The sequence below is a fragment of the Podarcis tiliguerta genome (genome assembly GCF_965153285.1).
Source record: "Podarcis tiliguerta genome assembly, chromosome: 10".
In the NCBI taxonomy this organism is placed as follows: Eukaryota; Metazoa; Chordata; class Lepidosauria; order Squamata; family Lacertidae; genus Podarcis; species Podarcis tiliguerta.
Window position 1 is genome coordinate 638332 of NC_139543.1, and position 26630 is coordinate 664961.

The 26630-nt window shown below is 44.5% G+C and overlaps 2 protein-coding genes across 9 annotated transcripts in view; one reads left to right on the top strand and one right to left on the bottom strand.

Moving 5' to 3' along the window:
• NUDT5 (nudix hydrolase 5) overlaps nucleotides 1–26630 on the bottom strand; it is a 1423229-nt gene that overhangs the window by 604454 nt on the left and 792145 nt on the right. The gene's annotated exons all lie outside the window — the stretch shown is intronic.
• The window catches only part of ITPR2 (inositol 1,4,5-trisphosphate receptor type 2), a 320952-nt gene that overhangs the window by 180905 nt on the left and 113417 nt on the right, over nucleotides 1–26630 (top strand). For all 8 annotated transcript variants that reach the window (XM_083399206.1, XM_083399209.1, XM_083399210.1 and 5 more), the window contains 2 exons: nucleotides 575–717; nucleotides 2410–2518. In XM_083399206.1, the coding sequence (XP_083255332.1) occupies nucleotides 575–717; nucleotides 2410–2518 (252 nt within the window). The remainder of the gene's footprint in view (nucleotides 1–574; nucleotides 718–2409; nucleotides 2519–26630) is intronic.

Consider the following 26630-nt stretch of genomic DNA (forward strand, 5'->3'; position numbering starts at 1 on the left):
GTCCACGCTGAACTCCTGTCCCACTTATGGTGGTTTCTCACTCTCTCAGGTCAATGACAGAAGTTTGTCTTCTTTCCTCCTGCTTTCATCCAAAATGTGTGCTGGCATATCTGATGTTAGCATAATGTTGTGGCAGCACAGTAAACATTCTGTCTTTTGAAAATAAATGCTTACATAGCTGTTACTACACACTAATGATTAGTTGGTTTACTTCCTCCAACAGAAGGAGCCATTCTGTCCAGAGAAGACTCTTTTTGTCAGATTAGGGAACCATTTAGATCCAATTTGTTATGTTCTTGCATAGAGGCTTCTAGTGAAAACATCATGTTATAAATATAGCGGCGATATATGTATGAGTGTCTGGATGAAATTAACATGTTGCCTGAATGTTATGTGTTTCTGGTATATGACTACTATTTTCATCTGGTCATCCCAGTCCACATCACAGGTTGGGAAAAATGTTGAAAAATGAGGACTCGTTCTACTTCATGATTGGAAAACTAGCAGCAGACATTAAACAGATGGCCAGTTCCAACCAAACTGGACACTTTCCTCTTGGTGTTTTATTTTTTAGGATGTTGTAGCCTCCTTGGAACAGCAGTTCAACCCCATGATGCAGGCTGAATTTTCGGTGTTGGTTGATGTATTGCACAGCCCTGAACTTCTTTTCCCTGAGGGAAGTGATGCTAGAATCAGATGTGGGGCTTTCATGTCCAAGTAAGTGCCTGAAGCCATTGAAGCCAAGGTTTGTTCTTGGTTTTACCCATTGTGGTTTATTCTTCTGCCTTATTCATCATAGTGAAAGACACTTTGTTTCTCTTATATCAAAGATACATAGGATGTCATATATTAATAGAAAATACTCAGAGTTGTAGGGGATGAGGTAGGCACCAGAGCACCAATTTTCCCAGTTAATGGTGTGCAAGCGATCCAAAATACATTTAGTTTGGTGAGATTTTCCCTGTATAGGGAAAACTTTTAATGTGTAATGTTTAATTATGTTTTTATATATGTTGGAAGTCACCAAGAGTGGCTGGGGCAAGATAGTCAGATGGGCGGGGTAAAAATAAAACAACAACAACAACAATAACAATTGAAAACTGTTAGTCTCATTCTGATGATTTTCTAATCACTTGGATACTTTTCATTATATTGGCAAAAACTAATGAGATTCGCAAACTTACCCCCCCCCCCAAAGAACCACATGAAAATTGCTAAAGGTCTTAGCAGGTTTTTTATTTGTCTACCGATTACAGCAATTTTAATGAACCGTGCTAGAAAACTGCAATTTTTGTTGTAGTTCTATTGCTTTTCATATCTTAGATATTTTACCTCAATGTATTACAATTTGAAATCCATAGAATGAAATACAATATAAGAAATGTAAAAAGCAATAAAATACAGTTAAATATCAGTCTATTTAATGCAATGGATGTGCCACCCCCCCATCTTCAATCCTAACTCAGCAAGCATGCTGTGGACCACCTGAGTGAAGTTGTGGTCCATGGATCACAGTTTGGCCTGGCCTGAACAGATGTTAGCTAACTTTTCCAGAAGAATGGGTAGCTCACTGGGAGCTCAGCACCACCCCATTACTAGACAAATCTATTTGGGAAACAACTAGGTCCAAGTCCGCCTTTGAAGGCAAAAGCCATACCCACCAATGGAGAAGGGAACAGACTACCTGTTTATCTTGTTTTTCTTAAAAAAGAAAAAAACTTGAATGGTAGCCATAAAGAAGGGCAGGGGATCACCATGCACGGGGGGGTAAAAATGCACCCCCCCAAAGCTCCTATTTGCCCCTTGAGGAACGCTGCCATTGATTTATTGGCATAATCATCAACCTTTGTGTAAATGCTACTACCTCAGCTTTGCAAAATATGCCTGTTATTGTAGAAACAGAAAAATTGCCAAATTTGTTTGCTTCTCCAAGTTTGCTCTATTTAACATTTGCAGATTTCCTGAAGGACATCAAGGGCATGGGAAAGCCAAGACGCCAATATTAAAGGCACTCACCCAGACTGCAATTAAACACTTTAACAAGTCAAGGCCAAGTATAGATAGTGGAAGACTGAATACACTACAAGTTGGAGTTTAACAGTATATAATAAAAATCAAGGAAGATATTGGTTTTGTCTCAGTCCCTAGATCAAATGCTTTAACAAAAGGAATTAAATGCATATTAAGTTTCACTGCAATATATTTAAATTTAAATGCTCATAACATTTTGTAATCCTTGTATATCTATGGGGGGGGGATCTACTTGATTTTAGAAAGCTTGTGTGCTATTAAAAGGTTGTGCAGCAACCCAGCACACATTGCTTTGTCTTTCTATTCATTTCAGCTATTTACAGGGCTCTTTCCCTAACCCCATTTGGTGTGATATTTTGTCTCATGTTTTACTTTAAGGCTGATAAATCATACAAAAAGGCTAATGGAGAAGGAAGAAAAACTCTGTATTAAAATTCTCCAGACATTACAAGAAATGCTTGACAAGAAGGAAAGCTTTGTGGAAGAGGTATGTCTGTTCTCTTTGATCTAAAGAGCAAAAATATTTTTGTTGTACAATAGTAGCTGTGGTATTTTATGCCGTATTTATAGTAATGTAATGTATAAAGAAGCGGGTGTATATAGGGACGCGGGTGGTGCTGTGGTCTAAACCACTAAACCTAGGGCTTGCTGATCGGAAGGTCAGAGGTTTGAATCCTCGTGACAGGGTGAGCTCCCATTGCTCGGTCCCTGCTCTTGCTCTTCAACAGTTTGAAAGCACGTCAAAGTGCAAGTAGATAAATAGGTACCACTCTGGTAAATGGCGTTTCCGTACGCTGCTCTGGTTCGCAAGAAGCGGCTTAGTCACGCTGGCCACATGACCTGGAAAAACTGTCTGTGGACAAACGTCTGCTCCCTCAGTCGGAAAAGCAAGATGAGCGCCACAACCCCAGAGTCGTTTGCGACTGGACTTAACTGTCTCTGGCTTAGTGTGGCCACTAAGTCTATTCTAGGAATCAAAAATTCAGGAGTGGGAGGATCCTTGCAACAGTCAAGGATTCCTGTTGCTGCTGCCGGGGGGGGGGGGGGGGAGGACTCCCTGAAATGCTAAGTATTAAAATAATCACATTGTTGTCGTTGTTGTTTCTTGGCATCCATCTGTCTCAAGAGACTATGAAGTCCAACACAGGGGAGATAAAAGAGGGAGAGATGGAAGAGGGAGGGGAGGGTAAGCAGGAAATAATAGAAATCCAATTGATTATTGATTACTAGGCATAGTTTCAGCAGAGGTTGAGGACTAAGGGGTTGTGCCAAAGCCACTCATGCCTGGCAATTATAATGCTTTATAGCCTTGGTCTGAGGGAAACAAAATTCAGGACTGGAAAGAGTCTTCAAAATTACAGCGTTTCTATAATCCTAAATACTGAATTTCTATGAGTGCTAGTCAGTTGCTATCCCATTCTAATACAAGAGAGGCTTCTGAATCAGGGTGTGGGACTTTTCAAAACCTTCATAGAACTAGTTTGATTTAGAACAAGAACACAAACACTTCACAGTTTGTGTGCTAAAGCTGAGATGTGAGAAAACCACTAGAGGGGGTTGGTTTCACAGCAAGAGGCTGGTGATAATGCTACTTGTGGGGCGCCAGCCAAGGGACCTTATGTGACCACAGTTGTTTTCTGTGGTGAAGAGAGCGGTTGTGCTTGTTAATATTTTTCAGACTGAGAATTGTTTCTCTTCTTTTTTAACCCACTGAATCTCTCACTTCAGAAACATAATTAACAATGTGAAAGTTGTGAAATGTTCTATCACTTCCCAAGACTTTCCCTGACTTCCCAGTGGTGTGAATCACAGTTGTTGTTTTAATAGAGTTTGAAAGTGGTAAAGAATTGCTCATTAGATTGCCCATTGTGTAACATCTGCAATTTCTACTGATAAATACATCAGAACATGCTGGTCTGCACCAGTGGGTGACAAAGGGAAACATCCCATTAAGTGTTAAGTGTATATCTCTATCTGCCCAGACCCACCCACCCAATTGCTTGAACTTTAGATCCAAATGCCAAAAGTATGTATATCTATCACATGCCGTACATTTTGCAGAAACAGGATAATTGAGCAACAGTTTTTTTAACAGAAAATATCATGAGAGAATGCAGAATGCAAACTGTTAACAAGCTTTCATTTTAAAATCCAAAGATATGATTTATTCATTGTGTAAATCTGGATTAGTGCAGATTGGCACTGCGAGTCAGAATTATGGAGTTTGAAGGGACCATGAAGATCTAGTCCAGCCCCCTGCAATGCAGGAGGCCCCGCGGAGTGTCCGTCCTGCCCCGGCTTGCCCCGCCCCACAGGCAGCTGCCCCCTCTGCAGGTGGCTGGCCCCGCCCCTGGGCGCAGGGCACGTGAGCCGCCCCGGGCGCCTGATCAGCTTGCTCCGCTGCTGGGCCAGGAAGGAAGGAAGGGGCCACACTGGCCTTTCTTGTGCTTGCTGTGTGCAAGGCCTGCTTGGGAGCTGAGTGCCTGGGACCAAAGGGGAGCCTTTTCGCCACACAGACCCAGCTGCCGCCACTTCTCCCTCCCAAAGTGAGTAAGGTACTGGTCTCCATTGGGCCTCTGAGGCTTGGGACATCCTCTTCCCAGGCCTGTGTGAGGAGGCCCCTCTCTTTGGGTTGGGCAGAGGGTGGCGATGGAGAGGAGAGGAGGCTGAGGGAACACCCCACAAGAGAGGATGTTTGAAAAGGGTGAGGGGTTGCTTGTTCTGCAGGCAAGGGGGGACATAACTGGGATCCTGAGGCTTGGAGCACGTTTCCCCACAGGGGAGCCACAGAAAGAATGTAGTTGGTCAAGGGAACAGTGGATTCAAAAAGTTTGAAAACCTCTGCTTTAAAATGTTCATTCAGCGTGCCTAATATGCATTTTTAAATATTAAAATGTATGTTGTGTTAATGGAAAAATCTAGAGAACTTTATTTAAAAATGAGTGTTAAACTTTTAAAATATTTTTTATTAGATTTTCTGTTAGTATAAAATCTAAACGCTAAAATTTTCTAAATACATGTGAAGGTTTTTTTTAAAACAACAACAACAACAACAACAACAAAGAGGCTTGAAAAATACTTGTTAAGACAGCTTTGCTATATACCTGCTTATACGCATTAAAATGGACAAGGACTAGAATGCAGAATAATGAAAGGGATTTTCTTAATTTGCTACTTCTTTCCTTTCAGACATGTTTCCTACAGTGCAGAACATACTGTTGGCAAAGGGGGATCATAAAATATTCCAGCATGACAGGTTAAGACCTCATACCTCATGTTGCGTCTGCTTCAGTTTACGCCTTTTCAAGTTGTGTCCCACGGCAACTTGGAAGTACCAGAAGGGTTACTTCCGGGTTTCACCAGTCGCGCATGCGCAGAAGCGCTAAATCGTGCGCAGACGTGGCACTTCTGGATGCAAACGCTTCAAGTTGCGGACATGCCTCCAGGATGGATTCCGTGTCTTGCAAATGTTGCTTATTACCCTCTTCCCTCTTCAATACCTCTTATTGAGATAAAACTTTTGATCTCTTACTAGGAACAACAAATGTGTTTAATATTTCAGAGTAATACTATCACAAATTGTTTATAGCTCTTGTCTTTCAGTGGGTTCATTGTGGCTATGCTACTCCACTTACAAGAGAACTTGTGGAAAGAGTAGAGTCTTGTTTCTTAGGACATGCAATGTGTTGGGAAAGGACAGATGTGGAGAGGTAAAGTTTAAATCCTAAACTGAATCATGGTCTAATAAATTATTCTAAAAACATTCCGTTCATATTAGCATTTGTAGAATTGACATTCAGCACACCATAGCATATATTTTCAGCTAAGGTGCCATACTATTTAAATTTCTAAAATATTAGATCTTCATATTGAAATAGTAGGGGGAGAAATCCCCATATAGGAAGGAGAAAAATAATGTGCATTGAGTAATTTGGCCCTAAGCAAATAGAATACTTATTGCAGAATGCCATAAACCAGGTGTGGCCAACTCTCAAGAGACTGCAATCTACCTTCAGAATTAAAAACTGGCAGTGATCTACCCGTTTTTGGGGGGTTCAGCTCAGTTTTTTTAGGGAGGAGGAAAGCCCCGTTTTTTGGGGGGGCTGGCTCAAAGTTGAAAGTTGCCATAGCAACAGTTAAACATTACAATATACACAGAAAAAAGGAAATTTAGTATAAAAGCACAGTTTTGAATCCTGAATCAACAGTCAGATAGTGGCCCTTATTCTGATTGCCCCTGCTTAGAACCTAGCAACCTTTGCTGTTAGCTGCTCCGTTTGGTCTGACAGGAGAAAGGACACTGTGGCAGTGGTTGTGCGCCCTGGGATGGTCAGTACGAGTGGGGTGATGATTGTTAAATAGTGGGTAGACATAGCAGACGACACAGCGATTTCTCCAAAGCAGCTCTTTATTTGTAACCTGGAGCAGAACTGAACAGCAAACAGCTCAGCCAGCCTGCTTTTATAGGCAGCCGGCTGTCAACATTGTAGCAACAACAACCCAGGGTTTCCCGCATAAAGGAACTGATGTGGACCTGTGTGAAAACTATATACACGATACTCCTGGTGGCCAGGGGGAGAACTTCAATACATAGCAATGATCTCATTCCTCAGGTCTTTGTAGAGAGTGCAAGACAGGAGGACGTGAGCCACTGTTTCGGTGCTACCGTCTCCACAGGGGCAAAGGCGTTTCTCATGCGGCATCTTTTGGAATCGGCCCTCAAGTACAGCAAATGGCAAAACGTTCAGTCTTGTGAGTGTGAAAGCACGTCTGTATTTTGTGATAGCTAGTTTGTGCAGGTATGGACCTAGAGAATCAAAATGGGAAGATGAAAATTGATCATACCATGGGCAGAATTTCCTTATAGTGGCCAGGTTGTTCTGATGCTCGATATCTTTTGTTGTTGTTGTTTAGTCGTTTAGTCGTGTCCGACTCTTCATGACCCCAAGGACCAGAGCACGCCAGGCACTTCTGTTTTCCACTGCCTCCCACAGTTTGGTCAGACTCCTGCTGGTAGCTTCGAGAACACTGTCCAACCACCTCGTCCTCTGTCATCCCCTTCTTCTGGTGCCCTCAATCTTTCCCAACATCAGGGTCTTTTCCAGGGAGTCTTCTCTTCTCATGAGGTGGCCAAAGTACTGGAGCCTCAGCTTCACGATCTGTCCTTCCAGTGAGCGCTCAGGGCTGATTTCCTTCAGAATGGAGAGGTTTGATTTTCTTGTAGTCCATGGGACTCTCAAGAGTCTCCTCCAGCACCATAGTTCAAAAGCATCAATTCTTCGGTGATCAGCCGTCTTTATGGTCCAGCTCTCACTTCCATACATCACTACTGGGAAAACCATAGCTTTAACTATACGGACCTTTGTTGGCAAGGTGATGTCTCTGCTTTTTAAGTTGCTATCTAGGTTTGCCATCACCTTTCTCCCAAGAAGCAGGCGTCTTTTTAATTTTGTGACTACTGTCACCATCTGCAGTGATCAGGGAGCCCAAGAAAGTAAAATCTCTCACTGCCTCCATTTCTTCCCCTTCTATTTGCCAGGAGGTGATGGGACCAGTGGCCATGATCTTTGTTTTTTTGATGTTGAGCTTCACACCATATTCTGCGATCTCCTCTTTCACCCTCATTAAAAGGTTCTTTAATTCCTCCTCACTTTCTGCCATCAAGGTTGTATCATCTGCATATCTGAGGTTGTTGATATTTCTTCCAGCAATCTTAATTCCGTCTTGGGATTCATCCAGCCCAGCCTTTCGCATGATGAATTCTGCATATAAGTTAAATAAGCAGGGAGACAATATACAGCCTTGCCGTATTCCTTTCCCAATTTTGAACCAGTCAGTTGTTCCATATCCAGTTCTAACTGTAGCTTCTTGTCCCACATAGAGATTTCTCAGGAGACAGATGAGGTGATCAGGCAGTCCCATTTCTTTGAGAGCTTGCCATAGTTTGCTGTGCTCAACACAGTCAAAGGCTTTTGCATAGTCAATGAAGCAGAAGTAGATGTCTTTCTGAAACTCTCTAGCTTTCTCCATAATCCAGCGCATGTTTGCAATTTGGTCTCTGGTTCCTCTGCCTCTTCTAGATCCAGCTTGCACTTCTGGGAGTTCTCGGTCCACATACTGCTTGAGCCTTCCTTGTAGAATTTTAAGAATAACCTTGCTAGCGTGTGAAATGAGTGCAATTGTGCGGTAGTTGGAGCATACTTTGGCACTGCCCTTCTTTGGGATTGGGATGTAGACTGATCTTCTCCAATCCTCTGGCCACTGCTGGGTTTTCCAAATTTGCTGGCATATTGAGTGTAGCACCTTAACAGCATCATCTTTTAAAATTTTAAATAGTTCAGCTGGAATATCATCACTTCCACTGGCCTTGTTATTAGCAGTGCTTTCTAATGCCCATTTGACTTCACTCTCCAGGATGTCTGGCAACCACACTACCTGGGGTATACGAGACATCCATTTCTTTCTGGTATAGTTCCTCTGTGTATTCTTGCCATCTCTTCTTGATGTCTTCTGCTTCTGTTAGGTCCTTTCCACTTTTGTCTTTTATTATGGTAATCTTTGTACGAAATGCTCCTTTCATATCTCCAATTTTCTTGAACAGATCTCTGGTTTTTCCCATTCTATTGTTTTCCTCTATTCTTTGCATTGCTCGTTTAAAAAGGCCTTCTTGTCTCTCCTTGCTATTTTTTGGAAATCTGCATTCAGTTTCCTGTATCTTTCACTATCTCCCTCACATTTTGCTTGCCTTCTCTCCCCCGCTATTTGTAAGGCCTCGTTGGACAGCCACTTTGCTTTCTTGCATTTCCTTTTCATTGGGATGGTTTTCGTTGCTGCCTCCTGTATAATGTTGTGAGCCTCCATCCATAGTTCTTCAGGCACTCTGTCCACCAAATCTAAATCCTTAAACCTGTTCCTCACTTCCACTGTGTATTCATAAGGGATTTGACTTAGATTGTATCTAAGATTGGTTTTTCCTACTTTCTTCAGTTTAAGCTTGAATTTTGCTATAAGAAGCTGATGATCTGAGCCACAGTCAGCTCCAGGTCTTGTTTTTGCTGACTGTATAGAGCTTTTCCATCTTTGGCTGCAGAGAATATAATCAATCTGATTTCGATGCTGCCCATCTGGTGATGTCCATGTGTAGAGTCGTCTTTTGTGTTGTTGGAAAAGTGTGTTTGTGATGACCAGCTTGTTCTCTTGGCAGAACTCCAAGGCCAAACTTGCCAGTTGTTACTTTTACCTCTTGACTCCCTACTTTAGCATTCCAATCCCTTATAATGAGAAGAACATCCTTCTTTGGTGTCGTTTCTATAAGGTGTTGTAAGTCTTCATAGAACTGGTCAATTTCAGTTTCTTCAGCACCAGTGGTTGGTGCATAAACTTGGATTACTGTGATGTTAAAAGGTCTGCCTTGGATTCGTATTGAGATCATTCTATCATTTTTGAGATTGCATCCCAGTACAGCTTTCAACACTCTTTTGTTGACTATGAGGGCCACTCCCTTTCTTTTACGGGTTTCTTGCCCACAGTAGAAGATATGATGGTCATCCGAACTGAATTCGCCCATTCCTGTCCATTTTAATTCACTGATGCCCAGGATGTCAATATTTATTCTTGCCATCTCATTTTTGACCACATCCAACTTACCAAGGTTCATGGTTCTTACATTCCAGGTTCCTATGCAATATTTTTCTTTACAGCATTGGACTTTTCTTTCGCTTCCAGGCATATCCACAACTGAGCGTCATTTCGGCTTTGGCCCAGCCGCTTCATCGGCTCTGAATCTACTTGTACTTGTCCTCCGCTCTTCCTCAGTAGCATGTTGGACGCCTTCCGACCTGAGGGGCTCATCTTCGAACGTCATAACTTTTATATGCCTGTTGTCTTTGTCCATGGAGTTTTCTTGGCAGGGATACTGGAGTGGCTTGCCAGTTTCTCCTCCAGGTGGATCACATTTGGTCAAAACTCTCCACTATGACCTGTCCATCTTGGGTGGCCCTGCACGGCATAGCTCATAGCTTTTCTGAGTTATTCAAGCCCCTTCGCCACGGCAAGGCAGTGATCCATGAAGGGGCGATATCTTTTAGACGTTGTCAGAGCTGGCTCCTGGTCCCAGCTCACAAAGGACCAACGCTAGCCGGTAGTAAAGTATCAAAGTCTTTATTGAAGAATAGTTTCCATTTCCAAGCCTCAGCGCCCCAGCTCTACGTCTAGAGTCTAGACCGGCGAAGCTCCGTCTGAATCTCCGCCCCCTGTACACCAGTTTAAGACTCTAATCTTACTCCACCTCTCCCTTCTCTCCTTTCTCCTCTGGGTCCTGCTGCCCCCCGGGGTCTCCTCCCTCCTGGACTCCTCTGACGCAGACGTTGACCCTCCTGACTCCTCCCGCTCTCTTCGGCGGGCTTTAGGACTTGGCTCCCTACCCGGGCTGCCAACTGTGCCGCCTTCCTGTACATTTGAACTTGGCGCGCGCGTTTAACCTTCCTCTTAACCGTTTCCTCGCTCCCTGACGGAGGCGTGGTCAATCCTGCCTCATGTTCTCCCGCTGGTAGCGCGCCGCCTGATCCCGATGCCTGGGACTCCTCCCCCCTACTTCCCTCTAGTGTGGACGCTGGTCCAGATTTCCAGCTGCTGCTCTCTGAGTCCCCTCTGGCCCCTTCTTCCTGGGGTGTCCCCCTTGCCCTGACCATGGGAGCCCCTTTTTGTGAATCCTCTGATTCACTGGACAGACTCAGAGACCTCGGATCGCTGTCATCGCTGACATTTCCTTCGGACTCCTCCCCTTCGCTCTCCATTTCCTCCCTCTCCTGTGCCTCTGCTCCTGAACCCCTGACAGACGTTGACAAATTAGACTGCTTGCTTTGGTAAGGCCCATAGTGAGTAGGTGTTGTGGGGATAGGCCGTAAGAGTAGAGTTTTTGGTAGATGGTTTTAAGCCAGAAACTTCTGTGGTAGTCTTGAAGTACTAGGGATAATATACTGGGGGATTTGAGTTTAGGCAGAGCCAGAAGTTTAAAGTTCTTTGCCAAATCCGTACTTCTACTGAGGGGAGACTTGCCTCCAGTTGCAATGAAGCGTTTGGGACGCAGGGCGGTACAGAAAAAATCTGCCTTAAGAACTTTGATTCAACAGCTTCCAAAGTGCCAAGGTGGTTACCAGTCCAAATCTGAGCCCCATTAAGCTGTGCTAGGGGTTTAGCTTGGAAGACTTCTAGGACTGAGGGTATGTGTTTGCCACCCTTTGTATGGAAAAGGGTGTCAGAGTTTTGGCATTTTGGGATGTTTTTTCTTTTGCACATTTTTGGTGTGCTCCCCATGACCCCATGGACTGGAAGATAAGACCCCAAAGACCCCATGGACTTTGAAGGCTTTGACCTGTTCGATTGGCTGGTTGACCATATGCCAACTGTGGGGCTTATAGTTTCTTGAGAAAACCATAACTTTGGGGTTTTTTTATAATTCTCTCTGGCAATGCACTGAATATTCTCTTATCAGTCTTTTTAGGCCTACTTTTGTTGATAAGAGGACCACGTCGTCAGCATATAATAGTATAGAGATTGGTTTTGAGACCAGCTTAGGGGCATGAAACTCTGGAGATGTTATTGAACAGTGCTGGGGCTAGAATGCATTCTTGCTTAACTCCCTTGTAGGGCCAAGCTTTTTTTTAGGGAGGAGAAAAGCCCTGTTTTTTAGGGGTTAAAAAAGCTTGGGGGGGGGGAGTTCCATGGGGGGGGTTAAAGGCAAGGGACAAAGGAGTAAAGTCACTCACAAAAAGATTGCTATGGTTCAAAACAGCAGCACAGCGAAATCTCCGTCATCCCTTCCAGAGATCATACAACAATGGAGGGCAGGGCGAGGGGGCATGGCAGGAGTCAGTATTAGTGATGCTAAGGAAAGGGAGCCAGAGATCGACCTCAATCTACCATATCTCGTGGGGATCCACCAGTAAATTGACCTGTTGGACATCCCAGTTATAAACCATGAGGTTGCAGTTCAAGTGTCTTGGATCACTGAAGATAAGCCATAAAATGCCAAGAAATGTGCCTCTTGAGTTGCAGCCTCTATTTCTGCTGTTGTAATGTTTTGTGGTGCACTGTTTTCTCAAAAAACAGCAAGTTCCAGGGGACAACCTTTTATGCGTGATCGGTTTACTTGCGGAAAGAAATATTGAAGACATGGTGTTCTTTGCAGTGTCTGTTTTCAAATTTATAAGTTAAGGAATAGGCAACCCCCAGAAAGGCAAACAGACAGGGCTACTCTTGCAAGCAGCACCAGTCAGGGATGTAGCATGGGGTGGGCAGTGGTGCCATAGCCCCAAGTGCACGATTTTTAGGGGGAGAGGCAAACCAGACCCCCCCCCCAGGGATCTCCATCCCACCATGCCTGCTGCTTGGGGTCTCAGGACCCTGGAGCCCAGCCTTGCCTTGCCACTGCGTCCCTCGTCCCTCACTGAATGGCCACCTGGCCAGTGTTGGGTGGGATGTGCCTGCCTAGGGCTGTGTCAGCTGGTTGGGCTTCCCCTTGTGCAGGCCCTTGAACCCTCTGTGCCCATCCTCTGTGCCCACCCGGCGGCGAGGGCTGGGCTGGTGTGGGGTTTGTTCACCCTCCGAACCCCACCCCCGGTTCTGCCCGGAGCGCGCACACATGCACACACATCCTGGGTGCCAATGAAGGATGCAACATTGCTGGCACCAGTTCCCACAAAAACAAACAGCATATGGGTAATAGTTTGGGAGTGGAGGAGTAGGGTGTAGACTGTAAAGGTAAAGGTACCCCTGCCCGTATGGGCCAGTCGTGTCCGACTCTAGGGTTGTGTGCCCATCTCACTTAAGAGGCCGGGGGCCAGCGCTGTCCGGAGACACTTCCGGGTCACGTGGCCAGCGTGTCGAAGCTGCTCTGGCAAGCCAGCACCAGCGCAGCACACGGAAACGCCATTTACCTTTCCGCTTTTAAAGCGGTACCTATTTATCTACTTGCACTTAGGGGTGCTTTCGAACTGCTAGGTGGGCAGGAGCTGGGACCGAAAGACGGGAGCTCACCCCACCGCGGGGATTCAAACCGCCGACCATGCGATCAGCAAGTCCTAGACACTGGGGTTTTACCCACAGCGCCACCCGCGTCCCATGGGTGTAGACTGAGACCCTTCTAATTCCTGGATTCAACTGCTGGAACAAACAGGCCAGGCTGGTAATGGCCCACTAAGTATGGATTGTTACGGTGACAAAGGGAGTGGGTTTGTGCCCCCCCTCCCCCAGCTTGTGGTTAGTTTGAAAGTCAAAAGGGGAGAGTGGAGTGAAGTGACCTAGAAGAAAAGCAGCAGGCTGGTTTGTTTATTAAGGGTGGGGGGATTGGCCATGTCTCTGCATTGTGTTTGCTACTCTTGAGGACTACCGGTACCCATATTTTTGGTTGTTATGAGGGGTGTGGGTGTGTGGGTGTAAAAGGAACCACAGCAAATGCTTTTAAAATGAGCTGCTCTTTGAAATGTAATATTTATTTATTTATCAGTCTTGCTCAGGGACAACCCAAAGCGACTTGCAACCAGACAAAGAAACACCACATAGATACATTTAAACAAGAGGAAAATGAAATACATTAAAAACATCCTACCCACTTCTAAAAGCGACAGATGGTTAAAGTGGAACTGGTGGAAAGTTGCTTTATTGTTATTCCCTGCCTATCTGGCTGGGTTTCCCCAGCCACTCTGGGTGGCTTACAGCAGGATTTGAAATATGAGCAACAGCATAAAGGCCAATGATCTAGGATGTATATATGGAGTGTTATAATTTTAAAAGTGCAGCATTAAAGGATAAACATAGAACTCCATGGGGGGATGGGAAATCAATGGATAAATTAAATGTATTGTTGATGGTAAAGTATGTACATTTTTGAAAACTAATTTTTTTAACTCTGCACTGAGCTCTTGGGAATTAGGTTTGGGAGAGAGAAAGGACCAGGTGACTGAAAGGACCAGGGACAAATTTTAACATAATTTCTAGATTCCCTTGCTCTCCTCCTTCCTCCAAGCTCTCCCCAAAAGATAAGGCAGCCTACTGACAAGTCTTGGCTGAGGGGGCACCCAAAATAGTAGAGCCAAACCTGTTGAAGCCATGATTATTTTGCACCTAAGATTGAATGGAAAATGGTAGCCTGAATGTCGGACACTTTCAGACCATGTGATTGCTGAATGTATACTTTCAATCAACATCTAGGCATGATAAGAATTTAGATACCTTGTTACAGAAAACCAATTCAACACTGAGCAGGGCGAAAAGGTGCAGTGACACCACACTGGTTTTGAATTCAGCTCACAGATTTGTGTTGGTTGTGCTGTTTTCTGTTGATTGTCACACATATATAGTTGCTATAAATGATAGCCTCCTGTTCCGTAACTCAGGATTGCACAAGAATCAGCAGTGAGAAGAATATGAAGCACTGCATTAAGGATGGTCAGTGAATATTTATGATAGACCTAGGGAGTCAGTAATCAAAAAAATGAAACCAGCATGCTGCCCCTACATACCAATCTTTGATCTTGCTCTAAAGAGAAACAGTATAGGGCCTTCTTCTAATGGGATGTTTAGTTTGTGCTGGCTACAGCAATGGGAATAGTTAAGCTTTTGCCACTTTTAACATGAGTCACCATAGCTGGAGATTTCCAGCTCAGTAGTAGCTTTGAGGCTTCAGGTTAACACAGTGCTCCTCAGTTCCTTTTACTATTATTCAATACAGCAAAGATGGAGAGCTTGTGGCCCTCCAAATGTTGCTGGACTTGAGCTGCCAGCCGCTCCAGACAGCATGGCCAATAGCAGCATCTCAACAGCCACAGGTTTTCCATCCCTGCAATAAGTTTATTAAGGCTGCAATGCTAAGCACCTTTAACAAAGGAGCAGGTCCTATTTTTATCAGTGGGATTTGCTTTTGAGTAAACTTGTTTTGGCTTAGGCTGTGCATGGTCATATATGCACAAGTTGTGTAAGGACTCTTCATGAACAAAAACCTAAGGTATCTCTAGCCATAAAGTTATCTCTCTTTATGTCGTCTCAGAACAGGTGGTGTTTTATTTGATAAAATAAAAGTTGTTTTTTGTTAATTGTTGCTTGTTATTACACTGCAGTGTCAACAAACTGTGGCTGGTTTTATTTGCTAAGAAAAGCCAGCTTCAAACTTGTTTTAACAAAGAATAGTTAAAATTAATCACTGTTCTGTGTTCAAAGTTAACATGAACTGCAGTTAATAAAAAACAGAAGTGAAAGTTACCCATCATGTCACAGCCATGCTTGGGATTGCTGTGACTACTTCTCGTAACTGTAAGCCATCATTTATCCTTATGTCTGAAAACTGTGTGTGGCTTCACCCTGTTGTCCCTATTCCACATTGAAATGAAACTGAAGCACATGTAACTAAACTTACTCATATTCCTACTTTGGTTAATTGTGCTTTTCCTTTTCATCCATTTGCCTTGCCCTCTGCAGAAATTTAGATTGAAAGCTGAGAAGATCTATTTTTGTAATGTCACTCTTTTAACACACCATGAACACCGTGAATAACTGACAAAGTGACAAAGAAATAATGTTAGCACACCAATATATTACTAACTTAAAGTACAGATCTAGATGGATCTATTCTAAAAGCAGGAATTGTGTACTACTACTACTAATAATAATAATAATATAATAATAATTTATTATTTATACCCCGCCCATCTGGCTGGGCTTCCCCAGCCACTCTGGGCGGCTTCCAAAAGAATATTAAAATACTATAATACATCAAACATTAAAAGCTTCCCGAAACAGGGCTGCCTTCAGATGTCTTCTAAAAGCCTAGTAGTTGTTGTTCTCTTTGACATCTGGTGGGAGGGTGTTCCACAGGGAAGGCGCCACTAACGAGAAGGCCCTCTGCCTGGTTCCCTGTAACTTGGCTTCTCGCAGTGAGAGAACCGCCAGAAGGCCCTCGGTGCTGGACCTCAGTGTCCGGGTACAACGATGGGGGTGGAGACACTCCTTCAGACACTACTTCCCCGCCTTTTACTCTCTCTCCTCCTGGATTAATTCTGATTCCATCACAAAGGGAAGGCAATTGTGTGTGGCTTGATGTTTTCTTTTGAACAAGGCAAATTTCCAACGGCCACAGTTGCACATAAGTTTAGCATCATGATAGTGATCAATGTGCATTGGAACTGGGTCCTGCCCATATGCCAGCTGTGACTCTCAAATCCAGTCATTGTTGATGTTGTTTCTGTTGGCACCTCTGAGGGCATACTAAAATTTAAAATGCTGTTCTATTAATTTAAGCAGGTGTCCTTCCTTTGAAATTCACTGTCTTTTGCAGGAATGTTAAAAGAATACTAAGTGTTTTCAGGGAATAAAAATCCAATAGCACAATGGTTTTTAAAGCTTGCGTGACGGAGACCTGGGTACGGGAAGGCGAAGTAGTCTCCCTACATGAGATAACACCCCCAGGTTTCTCTGTCCTCCATCAATCGCGGACTGTGGGTCGGGGGGAGGAGTAGCGTTGTTATTCCGGGAGGATTACTCTTTCAGAGCTCTGCCATCACCGGCGATCTCCAGCATTGAATGTGTTGGTCTCGTGTGGGGCACCAAGGAGAGCTTGGCTGTCTGGCTGGTGTACCGACCACTCAGCACACCAGCAGCCACCCTGTCAGACCTGCTGGAGGTGGTGGCGGGCTGGGCCTTGGAGTTCCCAAACCTACTGGTTTGGGGAGACTTCAACGTCCATGCCGATGCCGCTCCCTCCTCACAGGCTCTGGACCTAGTGACTTCCATGGCAACACTAGGGCTCTCCTAGTTTGTTTTGGGCCCCACTCATCAAGCAGGCCACACACTGGATCTGATCTTTGGGGCTGGCATAGATGTGATCATGCTCCCCGCTGTGGAAGTGCCATGGTCTGATCACTACACTCTGAAAGCCAAGATTGATTTCCCGCTCCTCCCCGGCTCGGGTGGCGAACCTATTTGGGCTCGTCCGTGAAAACTGATGGATCCTGATAGATTCTGACAAGCCTTGCGGAACCCTGCTCCTCCTGGCGACTTATTAGATGACCTTGTTGAGGACTGGAATAACCGGCTCTTGGCAGCCATTGAAGAGATCGCGCCTAAGCGCCCTCTGCGACCCCGTCGAAACCGGGCCCCTTGGTTTACTGAGGAGCTCCGGAAAATGAAGCGGGATCTCAGATGGCTAGAGCGAGTATGGCGGCGGACTCGTGACGGAGCCTCAAGAACATCTTATAGGACGCTTATGAAAGCCTATGAGATGGCTATGAAAGCTGCTAAGAAATCTTACTTTGTAGCTTCCATTGCATCCGCTAGCTCTCGCCCGGCACAACTTTTTAGAATAATTAGGTCAATAACGTCCTTAGGAGGACAACCAAATTTAAGCACAAATTCGACCCACAGCTGTGAGGCATTCACAAGCTTTTTTTGCGGAGAAAGTCCTGTTGCTCCGCCGTGATCTCCCTGCCAGTTTAGATACAGTGACTGAACTGGAGGCCCCTCGACTGACTTCAGATCCAGTGTTGGACCATTTCGATCGGATACTCCCTACTGATGTGAATAGATTCCTCCAAGTTGGTAGGCTCACCACCTGCCTCCTTGATCCGTGCCTGTCTTGGCTGATTAGGGAGTGTCCAGATGTTGCGCGGACCCCCCTGGTTGAAATTATCAATTTGTCCCTTGACATGGGGACATTCCCAGGGGAACTGAAGGATGCAGTGGTGTGGCCACTCTTAAAGAAAACTTCATTAGATCCCTTAAACCTATCCAACTACCGCCCAGTTTCAAATCTTCCATACCTGGGTAAGGTAATTGAGAGAGCGGTTGCTGAACAGCTTGGTAGGTTTCTGAAGGAAACATCGGCATTAGATCCATTTCAGTCCGGTTTCCGTCCTGGTTTTGGGACGGAGACGGCTCTGGTTGCCCTAACAGATGATCTCCGTAGACAACTGGATCGAGGCGGGTCAGGACTGCTGATCCTTTTAGATTTGTCAGGAGCCTTTGACATGGTCGATCATGATCTTCTGGACCACCACCTTGCAGACGTGGGGATACAGGGCATAGCCCGTAACTGGTTGTGCTCTTTTATCTCTGGTCGGGGACAGAGGGTGGCACTAGGGAGGGAAATGTCGTCGCGCCACTCCTTGGTGTGTGGAGCGCCGCAGGGCGCAATTCTCTCCCCGATGCTTTTTAACATCTTTATGCGCCCCCTTGCCCAGATTATCCGGAGCTCTGGGCTGGGCTGTCACCAATATGCTGATGATACTCAGCTCTATCTGCTGATGGATGGCCACACTGACTCGGCCCCGAACACACTGACCAGATGCTTGGAAGCTGTGGCTGGATGGTTTCGTGGGAGCCGATTGAAACTAAATCCTTCGAAGACAAAGGTCCTATGGCTAGGTCGGGATGGTCCCGGGCCCTAAGGAAGTTAGGTTGGCTTCAACCAGAGCCAGGGCCTTTCCAACTCTGGCTCCGGCTTGGTGGAACGCTCTGCCTCATGAGACCAGGGCCCTGCAGGATCTGATTTCTTTCCGCAGGGCCTGTAAGACAGAGTTGTTCCACCTGGCCTTTGGCTTGGAGCCAATTTGATTCCCTCCCTCCCTCTTTCTTTTTTCTTTTCCTTCTCCTCCTGTGATGAGGCTACATTTTAATATTTTAATGTTCCATTATTTTAATGTTGTATTTTATTTTTGTTTTTAAGTTGTAATTCATCTTGTTTTTATTATTGCTTGTAAGCCGCTCTGAGCCTGGCCTTGGCTGGGGAGGGCGGGGTATAAATAAATAAATAAATAAATAAATATAATTATTTCTTGTGTTTTCTCTGAAAGATGCATCTTGCAGCCCTAGGAAACATTGTAGCTGAAGATCCATAGAGAGATGATGCTGGAACTAAAATTTTCCAAATGTATTTTGTAGAGAGGGAAAGTAATCTGTAAGAGGCACTGCAGTGTCTGCTGTCATCTTTTCAATGTAGTAATAATAATGGCTTGTGGCAGGTTTGAGATCAGTGAATACAGCCTTGCTCTGTAATCAATGAAGTAAGATCAATGGGTACAGAGTGGGTCCTATTTGAAAGTAACACCTGCACTTGTTTCTTCATGAGAACTGCCAGATCATCTGTTCTTTCTGGTATCACATTAAGATGTTTGTAATTCAGAGAGCTTTTAACTACCGAGGTGGAATTTTGGATTGAACTTTCCCTCAGAAATGTGGAAAATGATCATACCCCATCATCTCCACTAAGTACCTCTTTTGAGAACAATCCCATCTGAAAAAGGTCCCAAAAGAGATAATCCTATGAGGAGGGAAATGTGTTTCATTCTTTTTTCTGTACTCAAATCAATATTTTTACTTCATGCCAGTTTACCTCTTTCCTCCTTGTTTCCATTCACTGGTCCTGCCCCATCTTTATTCATCTGGTAGAAATGAGGTTAATTACTGCACTCTGAAAAGAGAGCACAAGAAACCAAGCAATGCTATACCTTGATTCTGACGTTTCAGAGGTCAGCTTGCACAAAAGTGCTAATCAGCATATTATTTATGGGAGCAGATTGCCTTTGTGGGAGCTGTGACATCTTGAGATTTACTTGATGTTTTTCAGTTCATGGAAGGGAGCAGACAAGTTAAAACAAAGTTGTGCATTTGCTCAACCACTGTGTTGTTTAGATTAGTATACTGCTCACGTATATGGACTCTAAGATGTAGCTATGGGACAAAGAATGAGCTTCGTGCAAAAATGTGCCATGTTGAGATACATATAGCTCAAAAATATTATTGTACTGAGCTTTGAGATTTTGATACACTATTTTGATACACTAACATCTGGAGCTTCTTTTTTTTTTTTGCCCTAAAAAATTCCATTGGATGCTCCAGTCAGAATCTCTAAAGTCAGCACCGTTCAAGAAGTGAGTCATCTTGGCATTTTTACCAGAAAGCAAAATAGAAAAACAGTGATGTTTTCCCCCTTCCAAGTTTGGAAGAGTGTTTGAGGAGAATTGAAAGTCAAATTTATTCAAAATCAGTGCTCCATTGAGGCTTCATGTCATTTTAAAATGAGTCTTGATTCAAACGGTTGTGCTGTATGTTTGGCTTAAGCAGGAGAACAGAATGGTCAGAGCCAGCTGGCCACATTGTAAAGAAGGCTCTCTACTGACATGTGAGAGGACCTCTTTTCCTTGCTAGAGTAATGCAGAGCCAGTTCATCTGGGCTGTGTTCCTGCCGTCCTCAGAAAGCAGCTCCCCTATCTACCAACAGTAACAGAATTCAACCAACTGCGATGGGGACAGGGACAAAAATATTTGAGGGTCCAACCCCCCCGCAACATTGAAAGACTCACTCTTGGGCATATTCTGTATTAAACTGTGACACCCATTCTACTCTTCTCCCACATTCTGCCGCTGTTCCGTGTAACAAAACTTCCTGAGTTTGTTCTCTAATCAGAATTGCCAACTCAGTTACAGTTGATCTAGCTCCGTACAACTTTTGAAGTATATCTAAATTCTGGTTATGACATTTCCCCCTTGTCTATTTCATTTTCACTAAGGTTCTCTAAACTATTAAGCAAGGATCCACAAATGCCCCATCATGGTCACTAGGGAAATATCCTGCTCCATATGTCTTGATTTCTGTGTAGTTAATCTTAACATTGATTTATTAACAACCCAGTTTCATAGACCAAGATTTGAAGTTGGCTTGTTTCAATAAACAGTAGTTAAAACTAAGGCTTTATCATAGGAGCAGAGGGGAGCAGGAGCACTTGCACCTGAGGGTCACCCAAGCTCATTCACATAATTATAAAGTATAATGACACCTGAATTAGGCCTGGGCGATGTGGAGGCAAACCACAAAGGCAGCTTCACTCCGTGGTATATCTCTGATGAAACCATCACTGCTCTTGAGTGCCTCCATCAGCCAGTGTACTGAGGGAGAAACAAGCTAGCCAGGAGCTGGAGGCAGAGGAACTCAAGCACAGCAGTTTCACCAGCCATTGCACTCTGCCCCAACAGAGGGAGAATCAAGCTGAATCTCGAGGTGCCGATACAGCTTGGCTGAGGAGCGCGCTGCTGACCTCTCCTCACACGAACCAGCAGCGGGATGGGGGCTACGTTAAAGTGCTCCCCCTCCCCAGCTGAGAGAGCCCTGCCCCTGCTCTTGCTTGCACACAAGTAGAAGAGGGATTGGGGCTGCTCAGCCGGGGAGCACGAAGCCTGCCCTTCCCAGCTGAGAGAGCCCACCTTGCCTGGCTGCCTTCTCTGGGAAGGCAGGGGCTCTTTGACGTTGCTGGCGGGTCCAGCACTTGCCAGCAGCCTCCAGCAGCCCCTCTCTCTTTTGTACCCCATGCCTTGAAGACTTTGCCCAGGATGGTGGGCTGCACCATTCCTTCTGGGGTGAACAACCCCCTCCCCACCAGAGGAAAGAGATAGCGCACGGGCAAAGGCAAAGGCAGTCAATGCGCTTGGCTCCTGCCGCTTGGTCTCTCTTCGGGGAGTGGGGGGCAAGGTAGCTTGTTCACCCCCCATGCCAGCAAAGGCAGAGAGACAAATGCTGGCTCCCTCAGCCTGAAAGCGAGATGAGCACCACAACCTCATAGTCACCTTCGACTCAGTGGCGGAGCTTCATGCTCTGGCACCGGGGGCGGAGAGCAGGCAGGGCGGGGCTGGCATGCGTCTTGGGGGCAGGGCGCACATTCTAGGGGTGGGGTGCCCAGTGTGGGCGGGGGGGCAGCCACGATGGAACCCCACCGGGATCATGCTGCCGGGGACAGTGAGCTCCCCCCGCCCCCTCTTCTGCCAGTGCTTTGACTGGACTTAACCATCCAGGGGTACTTTGCCTTTTTTTTTACCTTACTTTTTGAGTAATTTAATGAGCTGGAGATTTGGAAGGTTTTTTCCCCTTTCTCTTTTGTGAAAGCCCCCCCCAACCCATGTGATTGGCCATGTGAGGGCTGTGTGTGCAGATTGAAGCAGCAGGGCATGATTGGAGAAGACACCAGCTGCCAAGTTGATGAGGCGGCAGAGAGTGGAGCACTCACAGCCAACAACAGCCTGTGATTATGTAACACCTGCAAGTGTCTGGAACGGTGCTCTGTTGGAGACGCACCACGTGTCATGCAATGCTCTCGGCTCTAAAATTCAATTAGGCAGCTTTCTGAACGATCTGTGAGTCTGCATGAGATAAGCTTCCCACTGTTGTATGCTAGAAAGCAAATGGGTTGATTAGCTGCTGCACAGGAACTGATAAATTGCTTCTTGTAATTCTAGCCAGGATATTTTTGCATTGCTTATACATCATTGTGGCGCCACCGGGAAGGTTTAAATTTAAAGCATTATGCAACCAGGCTGCAAAACAAGAAAAGAGAAATGATTTCATCTACCCTTTTCCTTCTCCCTCCCTTTTCTCCACCTTTCCCATACCAAATAAAGACTGAATAAAATGTTTTGTGCCAGGGCACACCCTCAAAGGAATTTAGCCCTTGCACATTATGCCATTGAATTTATCCACCTGCTTCACTGGCTCTGGACTGTTTCTCTACAGGGCTTGGTGGATGATGGATGGTTTGGTGCTTGGTAGGTTGTCTGTTTGGCAAGGGACATTTGTTTGCAGGTGTTGACACTTGTGAATTTGGAGGTCTTTAAGCAGAGGCTTGACAACCATATGTCAGGAGTGCTCTGATGGTGTTTCCTGCTTGGCAGGGGGTTGGATTCGATGACCCTTGTGGTCTCTTCCAACTCTATGATTCTATGATTCTATGATTCTATGAATACAGGTGATGCGCTAGTAGTTTTCTTTTTTCTTTTTTTAATATATGAGAATCCCGCATGGCCCAACAGAGTTATTTCTATCACCTCTCCAGTATTTCTGGAAACAGCCCTTCATGAGTCATTCTAGAAGAAGGTTTTTATTTTTCACAGTCACTGTGGCAGTCAGGCAGTTTCTAGAGCATACACTGTTTCATTCTATGTCCTCTCAGGGTTGCAAACAGTGTATCTCACACCCATGCTGGCAGTGGGCCCTGCTTCCAACTGCCACTAAGGCAGGATGGGATTCAATTCAGCTTATGCAATTCAAGTTGATGGGGGGCTGTCTTGTGCAACAAACCCACTCCTTCCCCCCCAACCTGGACTTTCTGTGACAAGGAAAGTGATGGTGAAATGCACTGGAAAAGATGAAATAACATTTGCTTGATGAATCAGAATGAATGCTCAATATATAGCTGACATTGCCTAATATCCTCATGATTAAGTCAGGAAGTGACCAGAAGATCAGAAAGAAGAAGACATTATATAAAATTCTACTTTTTAAAAAATGAAATAAAAAAGAGAATATACCATGTAAGGACAATCTTTTTGCAACTGTTTGTATTTCTTTCCAATGTGACACAGAAAGAAATCCTAATCCATGCACAAATAAAGCCCTGCTAATTTTGTTTTAGAAGAAAAGAAAATGTCATATGTCACATTTCTGCTAACTGTGAAGGATTAAATTTAACTCCAGTCTTTAAATCTCTGGCTAATGAGTAATGAGTAAATGAGTTTGATTTAATGAGTTAGTGATGCAGTCAGTTCAGTGACTGCTCATTATCATCAGGGAATTAAACTTACTGCAGCAACTCTGACAATAAATAGCTGTAGATTGGACTACACCATAATTGAGTGCAGGACCCCCCCCCCCGTCTCTTTCACCCTCCCTCACCCTCCCCTTCCCTCTCTCCCTCTCTCTCTCTCCCTGCCCCCCCCAACTATAACCAACCATGTCTTTTGGGTTGGTCTTAAGTCACAAGGCTGCAGTGCTGAATGGACTTTATTTAAAAAAGGGCTAATAAGATAAGAGTAGCATTTCGATGAAATGGCAACATTAGTATCTGGGCCCCTTTCTGTTGATATTAATTCAACGGAAGATGTTTAGGATTGACTACCAGTCCTTTGACTGTAGGCTCTGAGGGTCATTTCACAAATAATGCAGAAAGAAACTTGTGTTTTGGCCTGGTGCTGCTTTGCTCCTCTTGTCAATCTGCTGAGCTAAACCTTGCTATTGCTTGGCGCATCATCTGGAGCATTAAACCACAACACAAACCTTGGTTACAGCTTGTTCTGGAGCCATAACGCGTAGCACAGATGTTGGCTACAGAGCTGCAGCCAATCACAGCTCCCTGAAATCTCCCTGCGGATTTCATGTGTCAAGTCTCATTCACACTTTCCAAGGTTGGGTGCGCCACCTCTCTGGATAGCTCCATGGAAGATAAATTAGTGGAATCAGCACCAGACCTTTGTACGCCTCCCTGCTGATTGACGCTGAGATCAGCCAATGGACTCTGAGAGCCATCCCCATGGAGGTCCATTTGAATACTGTTTGCAATTGGACAACAAAATGGATGGTTCTCAACAGCTGGTGAGTGTTGAGAGCCCTATTGGCTGCCCAAGGGAGTTCCGGATGAGGAATGCTTTAGTGCAGCTGATCCCAGTGGGGTTCTCTATCAACAGTTACCAGCTGTTCAGCATTAAGAGGGAACCCCACTTTCAAAAAAATGCACTTTTAAGTTCCTGGTTGTTCTTTTCCAGTCATGTCTTAACCTGCCCCTCACCTGATGTCACATTTAAAAAGTTAGCAGTTCGAATCTGGTTGGCGGGGTGACCTCCTGTTGCTCTGTCCCAGCTTCTGCCAACTTAGCAGTTTGAAAGCATACCAGTGCAAGTAGATAAGTAGGTAAACAGCATTTCTGTGTGCTCTGGCACACGTCATGGTCCTCTGTGCACCAGTAGCTCTCTAGTCCTGCTGGCCACATGACCTGGAAAGCTGTCTGTGGACAAACACCAGCTCCCTTGGCCTGAAAAGCGAGATGAACACTTAACCCTCCAGGGATCCTTTACTTTTACCTCACCTCTTAGTATTATTGCCATGGTTTCATTTTTAGTGTTTATTTCATTATTATTTCTTTTAAATCACTGTTATAAAGCATATGCTTTATAACCAATTCTTCTTCTTTTTAAATAAAAAGCTAGTTTGTTTCAGTAATGCACAATTTTGCAGGCAACCAGTTATAGATGTGCTAATCCATGGGTTTGCCATATTTCAAGAGGTAAACATCCAGACATAAAAAGTTGTATAGCTTTTTTAGGGCACTTACCCGAGAGCCCCGCCACCGAGCCTGAACCGCCGAAACCCATGCCAGAGCCAGAGCCTGAACCAGAGCCCGCCCACGGACAATTTTTCAAAAAGCCAAAATCCACGGCATTTGCTTTAAAATGTAAAATTCCCTTGGATGTGCATGTAGGACCCCCAAAATAGGACACGTCTGGGAATTCCCGGACATATGGCAACCCTAGCTGATCACCGCATCCAAGCAAGTTCAGCAGCCCCATTAGAACTATATTACATTTCTGCAAAGTTCCTCAAATGCCGCAACTAAGGAAGAGTCCATAAATTCACTCAGAATTTCACCTTAGGTTAAATTTTGGTGGCAGCTCTACAACTAAAACCAAACCTCTGTCATCATTACACACTGTTATGAGCACAAACATTGCCCTGATTATCCTGAAGTTATCCCCTCAATTTTAGCAGAATAGTTTAGAGACTGATCACAATGAAATAGCGGCTGTCAGGCAGCCAAAATGGATTACTGGCTCAAAATTTAATGATAGTTATTTTTACATTCAACTTGGAACTCTAGACACAATTTTGTGATGATTTCCCTTGTTTGGATCCTGTCCCAAAGGCAAATTACAGTAGAAAGTTAAATGGTGAAGTGAAGGTTATGACTTGGATCCTAACGTTCCTTCTGTGGAAATAAGTTAATGCGACGAGGGTTTATTTCTTACCTTCCCTCTGTACAACTTTCCCTTTATTTTTTTCATAACCCTTCTTCTGAATGAGGTACTGCTAATAGTGATATGCCCTATTAATGCTGTCTTATAGTACATTGTAGTCATCATCATATTATCATTTATCATGTATTAATTTATATACCCCTTATATGCAAAAACAGCTTCTAAGTGGTTTACAACTATAAAATGATTGGTAAATCTCATGCATTAAAAAAAATGTACAACCACGATTTGATCACTACTTCAAAACATATTTAATTAAATTATAGAATCATAGAATCGTAGTTGGAAGGAACATAAAGGTGCTCTAGTCCAACCCCCTGCAATGCAAGAATATCAGCTGGAGCATCCAGGACAGGTGGCCATCCAATACTTTTGCAGATACATAATAAAAATTTAAAAAAAATTCTTATCATCTTCATTTCTGAGCTTTCCAGTTAGTCTTGCCATTTCAGCCTAGTCCATTAACTTGGTTTGCCACTCTTCTTTGGTTGGGACTGTTTCCTCTTTCCATCTTTGGGCTAACAGTATCCAGCGGCCATCGCAACATACAGAAACAATTTTTTTCTGGCCTTTTGGAATCTCTGCTCCTACAATACCTAATAAAAAGGCTCCTGGTTTTTTAACAAAGGTTACTCTAAACATTTTTTTTTCATTTCATTTCATTTCATTATAAATCATTTCCCAAAAGTTTTTAACCTTCCTATATTCCCACCACATACATTTCCAACACTTATTAGACCTTGTTCTATACATTTTTGCTA